The sequence below is a fragment of the Equus caballus genome, chromosome 20, assembly GCF_041296265.1.
Source record: "Equus caballus isolate H_3958 breed thoroughbred chromosome 20, TB-T2T, whole genome shotgun sequence".
Lineage (NCBI taxonomy): Eukaryota > Metazoa > Chordata > Mammalia > Perissodactyla > Equidae > Equus > Equus caballus.
The window spans coordinates 11,452,501-11,464,227 of record NC_091703.1 but is presented as its reverse complement, the minus strand read 5'-3'; the positions used below and the strand labels follow the sequence as shown (position 1 = coordinate 11,464,227).

The window sequence follows — 11,727 nt, the reverse complement described above, 5'->3', positions numbered from 1 at the left end:
TTATATTATTCAGCTCTAGAATTACTGCTTTTTGTGTTTTTTTGATGGTTTCTATTTCTTTGTTGTATTTCTCATTTTGTACATGTGGTGTTGTTTCCAATTTCATTTAGTTGTCTGTCTGTGTGTTCTTGTAGTTCCTTGAACTTGTTTTAGAAGAGTATTCTGAATTTTTTTGTCAGAGAGTTCCTAGATCTCCATTTCTTCAGTGTTAGTTATTGGAGCTTTATTTTTTTCCTTTGGTGGTGTCATATTTATCTGATTCTCCATTATCTCTGTATTCTTGCATTGATATCTGCACATTCCAGTAAGAAGTCTCCTCCTCCAGATTTACAGGTTCATTTCAGTAGGGAAAGATCTTCACCAGTCAACTCAGCATGGGGTACTGGATTGGTCACATGGTAGCATCCATGGGCATGCAGGGCTTGTTATCTGGTTCTTTGGTTGGGCAAGGCCACTGTTCATGCTCTGAGGTTGGGGGGGAGGGGTGCCACTCTCTGGGCTCTGTGGTTGGGTGGACCTGCTTGCTGGGCTCTGCATTAAGCTAGACTACTAAGTGGGCTCCCTGGTTGGATGTGGCTGCTGGTTGTGTCCATAGTCAGGTGGGGCCACTACCTAGGCTCTGTAATCACCTCTGGTTGGGTGGGGTTGCAGGCCCTAATCCCTTTCAGGATGACGCTACTGGTTGGATTCTGTAACTGGGCGCGGCTATGGGCTGTGATCCCCATTGGTGTTGGTTGCATAGAGCTTCAGGCTGTGCTACATGACTGGATGGTACTGCTGGCTGTATTCTGTGTTCAGGCAGGGCCATAGGACAGGCTTCATGGTGGGCCAGGCCTCAGGCTGCAGTCTGCAATCAGGTGGGGCTGTAGACTGTTCTCTCAATTTGGACAAAGCTGCAAGCTGGGCTTGTAATCCAGTAAGCCATTGACTGTGCTTTGCTGTTGAGTGTGGTTACTAGTTGGGCTTCCTCATCATATGGGACCTCCAGCTGTACCTTTCCAGTTGGGTGAGGTTGGAGACTATGCCCTATGGTTGAGTGGCATTGCTATCTGCAATCCCTGGTTGGGTGGGGCCACAGGCTATGCTCTGTGATTGGCAGGGGTCACTGGTTGGACTCTTTGCCTGGGCAAGACCATAATGTGTGTTCAACAATCAAGCAGGGCCATATTCTGGGTTCCACTGCTGAGTAGCATTGTAGATTGGGCTACATATCTGAGTGTTACCATACGTTGGGCTCTGAGGCTCAGGGTCACTGTTCAGGCTCTCTGGTTATGCAGGGCCAGAGGCTGTGCTCAACAACTGAGGAAGGCTACTGGTTTGGCTCCCTGCCTAGGCAGGCTATAGGATATTTTCCATGACTGCTGGGCATCTGTGTCCATGCTTCCCAGTGGGGAAGGACTAGAGACTATGCTCAGCAGTTGGGTGGACTGCAAGTTTGCACCCTTGCCTAGGGGGGCCATAGGATGGGCTCCACAGCCAGTATAGCCCTTTGGCTGAGGATTCAAATCAGGCAGAACTGCCAACTGAGCTTCCTGGCCAGACGGGGCTACCAGCTCAGCTTTACAGATGGGCAGAGCTGCTGGCTGGAATTTCTGCTTGGGTGCTGTGGCAAGCAGGAACATGGTCCACTAAGTTCTCAGCAGTGGTTTCTGTAAACCCTGACCCCTTCTCCATCTTTATCTGATCCCTAGTGGTTGAGTTCCACAGGTTCCCCCAGTGATCCTCATGAAGTAAGACCCAAGTGAGCTTCCCAGAAAATATCCTTCAGTCCTGGGAAAGGTGGATTCCACCTTGGGTTCTCTTTTTCCCACTGGAGAAACCATAGACTGGAGGAGGGTCCCCCTCCATTGGGCACCATGCTGGCCTGGCAGTGGGCGATGTGGTCAAAGTGGAAGTGCTCTTCTTAGCCTTCTAATGCGGTGCTTCTCAGTCTCTGTTGTTCAGGGGAAAACCTCAGTTTTACTCCCTGGGTTCTAGGATTTTCACAATGGTGTCTTGTCTATGGATAGTTGCTAGTTGTACTTCTTGTGAGGGTGATTGAAGTTGGGAATGACCTATGTCGCCATCTTGATGATGTCACTCTATCTAATTATATTATTTTAAATTCTCTGTCTAAAAGTTCCAACATCTGGGTCATATCTGAGTCTGTTTCTGTTGATCGTTTTATCTCTTTGACAGGGTATTTTGTTTTTTTTTTTCCATCCTCCTTTATTTTTCACCTAACATTGTTTGAAAGCTGATCATTTTGGAAAAGACAGTAAAGACTGAGGTAAATATCATTTATGCCTAGAAGTGGCATGGTTTTATTTTGCTAGTCTTTCCATGTTGGGGGAACTGGGGGTGGTTGGGCTGGTTTGTCTAGTCAGATTTGAGCTGGGTTTGGTTTTTGTAGTTATAGTTATCATTGGTGAATCACAGGTTTAAAACTCCTCTAGTTTTAACTTATGCTTAGAATGGTGGCTGGTTTTTGGAGAAATTTCCTCAATGTCTGCTCAAGCTTCAAGTTTAAATCTGTCCTTTGTGACTGTAACTGAAGGAGCGTCTCTCTCCATATTCTTCCCCCTTTCCCACCCGTACATTGATGTTACTTGCTACTCAACGCTTGGTTGCCTGATGGTAGGTGGGTGAGTATTCTCTTCAGGCAGGAGCTGGGTCTCTGGGTCTCAAAGGTGGAGCCATCTCAGTGATCCTGCTCCTCTTTCTTAAGTGGGAGACTTCTAATAGTTTGGGCCAGGATGTTTTCTTGCCCCTACCTCAGGGCTAGAGGGTATTTTTATGTTCTCTTCTCCCAGCTGGGATGGGTCTTAACCTCAGCTGAGGGACAACAGGGTTTGCTGCCTTTCCCCAGAAAAGTAAGGCTTTTCTCCTGAGAGGAGATAAAAGTGGAGTATCTGGTTGGGGCTTTGTGCTTTTTTGCGGTGGCTTCTGTTCCATCACAAGGGAGGATTTTCTTGACCAGTGTTTCTCAACAGCAGCTCTATTGACATTTTGTACTGAAGAATTCTTTGTTATAGGGTGCTAGTGCATGTACTGCAGGATGTTTAGCAATATTCCAGGCGTCTAACCACTGGATGCTACTAGTATAGCAGCCATGCACCGAAACATGGCTATCAAAAATGTCTCCAGACATTGCCAAATATCCTCTTGGTGTAACAACTGCTCCCCATTTAGAGCCACTACTCTGAACTCTCACCTTGCTCCCAGACTTTCTTCTGAGAACCCAGGAGGTCCACAGAGAAGAGCCTGTGAGCGGTTCTGAATTCCCCTTCTGTTTGAAGATCCCACAAGTTCTCTGTTCTCACATGAGGCCACATTCAGACTTCAGAAATTTGTTAACAACTTTTAGCTATATTCTTCTTACTGGCTCACAAGGGGTCTCATGTCTGCTCCAGTAAGCAAGTGCCTGCATCCTGTCACTCCTTGGAGGCACCTATCTTTCCCTAGATTTTAGGTTAGTTGGTTATGCTGTGACTTCAGTTCTCTGAGGGGTTTAATAAAAGCTGTGAATTTGCATATATTCTGGATATTTTTTGTTTTATGTCTGGGAACAACACCCTTTCCAGCTTTCTATACCTTAAGTGGAGGCTGGAAGTTTGACATACCTAATTTTTAAATTTTGTCAACTATCATGCACAAGAATTGGAGACTTTTGGAGGTTAAGCAACTTCCCCATGTGCAAGAGATATGAACCAATGCCTTTCTAGCTGAAAACATCAGTTCATTCCACACTGTTATTCTGACTCTTTATGTAGAGTGATAACGTATTAGGTTTAACTAGTGACTTTCCAAGTAGGTTTCATATTCCCCTTTATATTTATTTTTTAATATTTATTTAGATGGTAGTGCATAAAACTACTGCTAAGGATGAAGGTGGAGTATGGTAGAGCAGTTCATTGTCATGGTATTAGGCCTACTCTTATCTCTCTCCCAGAAGTTTCAAATTCAGATGCCTGTAGGGGCCAGGCAAAAAATATAAATAAGTGGAATATGCTAGGTCTATGTTCACTCTTATTTTCATTGACACATGTGGCTCTACTTTTGATAGAGGCAGGGATACAGGGAAATATTTCCTTATAAGAAAACAGTAGTGCAAGCAGAATGATATGTGGCTACTCTCTCTCTCTCTGCCTGAGGACTGGCAGAATTTATTTACTCTGCAGAGATACTTTTTTTAATTGAGACATGTATTGTGACAGTTCCTGGGCACTGCCTGTTGTCTTAAAGCCACATTTCATTTCCCTATCTGCCCCTGAGATCATTTCATTCAATGTTAAATACTTATCAGGCACCTGCTACTTGTCAGGCTATGAGGATGCAGCAATGAATTAAACGAGCCCTGCCCTTATGGAGCTTACATTCTGGTTTGTGGTCTGCAATAGGGAGAGAGGGAACTGTAGACCTGGAGAGAACTGGGTAAAGGGTGTGCTGCCACCACTCTCTACGGATGTCCACTCTATGTTGCCAAATATTTTTAATTTTCCAAGAGAAGCCAGAAGTCAGATTTTTACTGCAATTTTCTTATTTTTAAATATTGGCTCAACATGCTTTAAATCACGGTGGAAGTCAAACAAAACATGTTTGCAGCCAGAATCTGGCTTGCGACCTCTGTCTAACACCATCTTTGCCCTTGCTGGTCTGCTTGAGAAGAAAAATGCAATGGAATGACAGCTGTAGCCATGTTAATTCCCTTCTCTGGAAGCAATGAACCAGTTGTCAGAGATTTGGCAATTCCAGGATTTAATTTGCAATACAAGGTCAACAATTTCAGTGAGAGCCATTTTAAAATCAGCATGAAGACAAATAAACCAAAAAAAAAGTGACTGTACAAATTAGCAGGTGCTTACTAACCTGGACTCGGTAGAATGTGGTCAACAGGTTACCGGCAAGCAGGTTATATTGCACTTATCAACCTGCTTGCAAGTTTGAGACTCTTTCAAAAGATGATTCCTATTGTAGGGCACTTGAATTCAACAAACACGTTACACTGTGGTCCAATTTGCAGCCATAGGGGGAAGTTTGTAATGGTGCTCATTAGTTTATTAAGTGTTCCTAAAAGGCCAAAACCAAAGTTTTTAGTAAATTTATAGCATTTATAACTGTAATTTTCCTTTTCTTTTGAAAGGGAAGCTACTTTGGACTTTCTTGACAATGTAGGACACACAGATTATTTATCAAATACATCGGTTCTCTGATTGGCTCCACATTTTGCCACTTACCCAAGTGATAGGTTTTTCCGGGGGGTGTGGTGGCTGCTCATTAATCACTAACTCATTGAAATTATTATTTGCTGACAAATTCTAGCCATTGTTCTATGAAAATATCTTCTCATTTTCACTGCCATTCTGTGTTCATGGTTTTCTTCCACCTATCTTTTCTTATTTGATTCCTAGTGCTGCCCGTTCCTCAAAGTACACTCTGATGCCTGTGCAGCCTTTTAACTGATTTGGTGTCTCTGGCCTCTAGAACTTGCCTGAGACCTATTTTCTCCAGCCACTGTCCTTGCCACACCTCTTGGTAGTTGAAGGGTTGTTTATGACCTTTGAGCAATTCCTCCCACTTTCGAGGTCTTCTAAAATCAAATTCCCCCGGAATTGCACTGGGGACACACATTCATGTCTCAATATTTAGATCAGAGCCAACACGTTGCCCACATCTTTTTATGCCCTACAGCCAGGTCACATGTCACTGATATTTCTCTGGCTGAAGGTGGGTCCGTTGTTCTTCATCACCTGTGTTCTGCAGGTTGTCTCCCAGTTGTAAGGGATCTGACTACAAACCCCAAATTCCAGCTTGTAGAAATGTGGAGACTGAGATTCCTTATGGCAAATAATGCCTGATCAAAGCTTTCAGAGATTGCCAAGCAGGGAGGGACTCTAGGCCATACCCTTTGCTCATGACAGAGGAATATACAGCTTGACTTCTCTTCTAGTGAGAGCTGCTTTTTAAATGCTGCACCGCTTGGTTCTATCAAACCACTTTCTAAATTCAATCACATAATTATGTGATATAATGCAAGGATTTTGATCTTATTTCATAATTGTACTGAGTCTCTCATTGCACACAACACTGCTTTCTGAATATCGGTGCAGAAAGATGTTTAAAATTCAGCCTCCTGTGAAGGAAGGGAAGTGTGCCTTATTTGAAAGTTTCCTGAGCATTTTATTGATGTTAATAGAGGCAATCTGTGCTTTTTTGGCTTATTACATTTTAAATTATATGTTAGCAAATAAATTCACGATGACAAAAACATGAGCAACTTTATAAATTACAAACCTTTTAAAGACAAATATTAACTATTAGATTAATACTAAATTCAAGGAAAGAAAAAAGAACAGATTTTCATTTCCCATATGTTCCCAGAAATATATGCTTTTGAATTACTCTTCAGTCACTGTGCTGTGGAAAAAATAAGCTAGTCAACCTTCAATTTCTGTTATTGGCTAAAATTTTCTCATTCTGATGTTGATTTTTGCTTTTAAGTAATGTTACATGTATTTCCCTTATTTTAGGAAGTAATCAATATAATCTTTGAAACTTTTATGTTAATCTTACATAAATAAGAATTTTTTAATTAACCTTAGAAGTTCTATGATATTTCATTTTTCAACACTGAAAGCCATATAAGATGCTTATATACACTTTGTGAAATGACTTTTTAAAGCTATGATTGAGAGCTCTGAATAAAAAAATGTGTCACATGTACCACTCATACACGATGTACTTTGTTTTACTGCCAAATACTGATAACCAGTGCAAAAGGGCAAATTCCAAATTTAAAAGGCTCCTTTGGAGAATGTTCGTAATAATCTAATAAATGCTGGACTATCGCTCATTTTTAAAATTTCCCATTCATTATAACCATCTAGCTCCACGCCGTAATCTAGTGTAATATTTTTATCAATTGAAATAATATCAAATGGAATAGCTTGCAGATTCAACTAGATACTTTATCGTATGACTCTAAGGAGTTTTAAGAGTGCTAAAAACACATTTCCTTTTATTAAAATTTGTGTACTCCATATCTTTGCTGGATAATGTTCTCAGGATTTAATCTGCTTGTCCTCTAAATACACATACTTATCATTGACTTTATCAGATATTATCTATTTATGAAAGTTGCAAAACTGGATCCTAACTTTTAAAAATATAAGTCTAGCACAACCACCTAAAGTATGTGACAGTGAGCTTTCATCATAACTTCATTGCGGTCTGTATTGGTTACCTTTTTGACATAAAAACAAGAAGTTTAGGCTATCTAGATGAAGTCTGAACTTTTTCTAGAGATTATCTTTGTAAAACGTCTGGTGAATATTCGCCAACTCTCAGTTTATTAGGAATCTGGTTAAATAAACAAGAACAACAGCGATAGAAACAAGACACCAAATTAAATCCTGCTCATTTTATACCGAGATTTCTCGGGACCGTTAAGAAGCATGAAAGCTCCGGCTCTCCAACCCCAAATTGCTTAATATATTTTAAGGTTGGGCCAATTCATTCTAGTTTTCAAACGTTATTTTTCTTTTTTAGAGGAACTTGATTTAAATCTGTGCATTGCCAAGGGCAAGGAGCCAAGAACATGGATAGAGAGGTAAGATTGATATAGCCCCCTCTGATTTTTTTCCTTTAAAAGCAGCCTTTTAAGCTTTATTTTTCATAATATTATCCATGGGCAGAAAGTATAGAAGTGAGTAGAACTTTAGTCTCCCCTGTAGCAGGCACGAGTAAAGAGGATGATTAACGAGTGCAGCACACAATGTGATAGCAGAAGAGTGTCTATAGGAGTTAAACAAAAGTGCCTTCAGAGCTTCCAAGGGTTCCCATGATCCATAGTAGGACCTCATTGTGCCTGTCCACTGTTTCTATTTTTGATTAGATTTATAAACACAGCACCACATATTTCCATGTGGCTTATCGCCCAGGGGCAGAATTAGATTGACTGCACTGAAACTGTGAGGCCTGTGAGTTTTGGGCAAGGGCTAGAGTGAAATAAGTAGTGTAATTGTTTTTGTGGAGTGACCGTGGGACCTCCTCTGTTCTGAATTACACATGGCTCAACCCTTTGACCTAACCAGTCTCAGCGATGGCTGGCACAACTCCGAAAGCTGTGCTGAAAGGGTCCATCACTGACAAGCCGGCACGTTATCTGTCAGGCGAGATGTGGGCCAACGACCATATTAAACTATAGTAGTTACTAATGAGACCACGTTTGTGCCCACCTCAGCTTCATTTAACCTATCATCATAGCAGTTGTTATTTCCACAGGAGGTGCCAATGCAAGAAATCTTTGGAATCCAAATGTATCACTGACCCTTTGATTAACAAAATATGTATTTTGTTAATTTGCTAAATTTTGGATCATCTTCAAGGATATTTTGCCAAATTTTCAAACTTTATTATGAAGATATTTTTAGAAATACACAAGGTTTGAGAAAATATTCTGTCTTAATTAAAGTTCTTTCATTGCAATGAGTTTAATTTAAATCCTTTAAAAATAGATGATAGCCCACTGATACAATCCCTCAAAGGAATCAGAGCTAAGGGGGATGCAGAGAACTTCTAGAAAAGGTTGGAGAGAATCCTTTGTGCTGACATTTTTGCATTTGTGGAGAGTTTATTCTGTGATTCACATGATGATGAGCTAGCTAAATGTGTCCATACCTAGATATGATTTTCAAGTCATCCATTTAAATTTTTATCGTTTATTCAGTCATTACATTTTCAAGGACAATATAAGCAGAGAACTTTGATTTAGTTTCAAGCACTTGACATTATTTCCAAAACTGGTACTGTTTCTGAAACATGTCTAAAAACTTTTTTATCTACTTTTGGCATGGCCAATTTTACAAATTAAAGGTCTCTATAGGTATTTTATGCTTACAATGACTTGGAAGTAATTTAGCATTTAAATTTTGTCTTTCTTATCCGAGGCAACTTCAGGCTGAATATTAATTCAATTCTTAGTTAAATGACATTTAAAATTCTCTTTAAAAAATACACGTTACATTTTTAAAAATTTTATTTTTTTATTTTAGGGACTCTAAAACGTGAAAATAGGGAGGTCCCTATCAGATTATTTACAAGAGAAAAAAAAGCCACTGAAATATCCTATGAAAGCCCCCCAACAAAACGGCATTCAGCCCTGCCCAGCCTTATTCTCATTAGCAGCAAAGAGTTTGCTCTCCACTAATCGAACGTGGAACGCTTAGAGCAGACAGGTGCAAATTGCAAGCTGTTTCACTTTGGCTGTTATCCCTTAAATCGACAAAGTAATAGACTGGGAGAACAAAAAAGGTTCCAGCTCAAGCTGCATAAATGAAAGTCTTAACAGGGACACACCAGCTGGCTGGGAGAATTCTCTGTAGTGAATACTAAATATTACCTTTATGCCACTTGCCAAGGAAAACGGCTTCAGTAACAGCCCCTACCTTTTATTATGGAGATGACGTTCCTTCAAAACCGTATTTTGCTTGACTGTAAAGGAGACACTATGGCCGAAGTGGATGAGAACAGATGCCAACATACCTGTTACTGTTTACCATCATTACACTCCTCCGAGCGATTCAGGCATGAGTGGGTTCCTGGAGGTGGACCAGATTGACAGTATTTCTATCCATGTCTTTTTTTGGCTGATCCAAGCAAAGCCCCAGAGCAGGGAAACAACAAAAACGGTCACCACCACCCCCTCTTCCCTAACGCGATAAATCTGCTGAGCTAGTCTGCGGAAAAAAACAGTTGCTCTTGTTGGGAACACCTACATTAATTTCACGGAACAGACATGCCACGCCAGTACGTGTAGGAATCTAAGGTAGGCGTTTCTGAAAAGGGACCCTAACTCGGTCATTCCAAAGTTGCTCCCTTTTGTGACTTCCCGGTGTGCACTGGAACTGCTGTCTGCAAGACGTAACCTTAACTTTAGCTCTGAGGCCGCTGAGTAGGTCTGACTGCGCGATCGTCCCGTGCACGTGACGAGGGGGGACACAACTCCGAGTCGGCCTTGTTTACAGCCGGACAGAAGAAAACAGCTAGACACAAATGAGGGCTGACGGTTTCATGAAGCACAAGTGGTTGATCCCAGATGCAATCTGACTGCCCTGAACTGAGCGATGATCTGTGCAGTATGCAGAATTCACTTTCTTGCTGGTCTGTGCCCACCAGGCTTGGAGGAGCGCTGCCCGCGCCCCTGGGCCACAGCTTTGAGTGCAACCAGAGCTGAACGCTGCACCGTGGGACCCGATTCCTTCTGACAACAATCACATTCTTTTAAAAACTTCATAGGTTTTGGTTGTCACCGGTTATAAACGAGTTTGTTGTTGTTCATGTTCGCTGTTCTGTCGCAGATTCCCTTTCAAGTTGAGGGTGCTGGCGTCAGAAGATATTTGTTGCTTTTTAATGAAAAGGAAAATATCATCGAAAACATTGTCAATTCTTACCAATTTCAGGCAGTTTTGGTTCTTTTCTCTGTCCAAATCACAAAGTATTACTTGTTTTCTTCCGCACTATATAATGTAGCTATATTTAGTAGGATACCCTTACCAAAATAAAAAAGAAGACCAGATTTATCACTATTTAAGCACACATATAAAAGAAATGTGTTACTAGAAACTGTTCACTTTGATTTGGCTTGGAGTTAGACTATATTATATCAATTAAATAGAAATATGAAAGAAAAAAGCCATGGGGCATATCTACTGTAATTTTAGTTAAGATTTCTAAATATTTTGCTTTGCTTTGGAACTAAATTGATATCAGTGAGAAGCAGGAAGATACTGATAACTAAATCTTGTTTCTTAATCTAATTTTTGAAATACAATATAAGTATTTAATAAGTTAACGTGAACTTATTAAAAATAATAACATTTACATGAATGTGCTATGTTAGGCAGTAATGAAGGGAGGAATTGATGTAAAATATGCGTGAAGGATTATTTCACATGAGCTAAAGAGATAAAATCTCTTCAGGAAAGAGAGAGTCTAAATTGAGAAGGAAGTGGAGGAAAATGCAATTTACACTCTTAAAGGTGTCCATGTGTAATGGGGAGAAAAGAGGGAGGAAATGGGCAAAGGAGAGAAGTTGGAAATCACTCCCAATTTCCTCTTGAACATGTGTTAGTAGTAAAGAGGTCACAAAATACAAAGCATCACTCTGTAATCCTCTCAGAGAATTTATCTCTGGTGTGTAGGATCAGGCTTTGCTTTCTTTTTAAATATGTGAACTTGTGAAAATATCTTTGAGACCTTTAGAGAGCAAGTGCATAATTTCATTTGCAGTCCTTAGTAAGGAAATGAGCTCTATGAATAGGCCACATCCATCTATTTAAAAGCGTGTTTAACTCAGTCTGAAAGGAGCGAAGTGCCAAAATTACTGACCCATGTCAAGAAAACTAATATCTGCCGTTCCCTCAGATGAAGGCTGTGAAAAAAACAATCACACTTCAACTCTCTCTTAATAAAATCTAGGGACATTTAGTGCAGCTGTGAACCGCTGTTTTTAAAAGTTTACCAAGTTTGTAATGAGTGTGGTCTAATCTTACTATATTAAAAAGTGAGCAAATATATAAATTAGTATAATTTATTTTCTATTGTTATTTAAGCATACATTTTAGTGTATGAATAAGTACTATGCATCTTAGCCATTTTCAGGATTTGTATCAGCTTGTGAGACAACTCCTATATGTTATCTGAATCTTTTAAATAGCTGTTACAGAGAATGTATCCTTCTACTTTATG

At 40.3% G+C, this 11,727-nt stretch overlaps 1 protein-coding gene across 1 annotated transcript in view; it reads left to right on the top strand.

Moving 5' to 3' along the window:
• Nucleotides 1–7,576: 7,576 nt before the first annotated feature.
• Nucleotides 7,577–11,727, top strand: part of LOC102149353 (uncharacterized) — a 315,161-nt gene continuing 311,010 nt past the window's right edge. Inside the window, exon 1 of the mRNA XM_070245788.1 lies at nucleotides 7,577–7,588. Coding sequence (XP_070101889.1) covers nucleotides 7,577–7,588 — 12 coding nt within the window. The remainder of the gene's footprint in view (nucleotides 7,589–11,727) is intronic.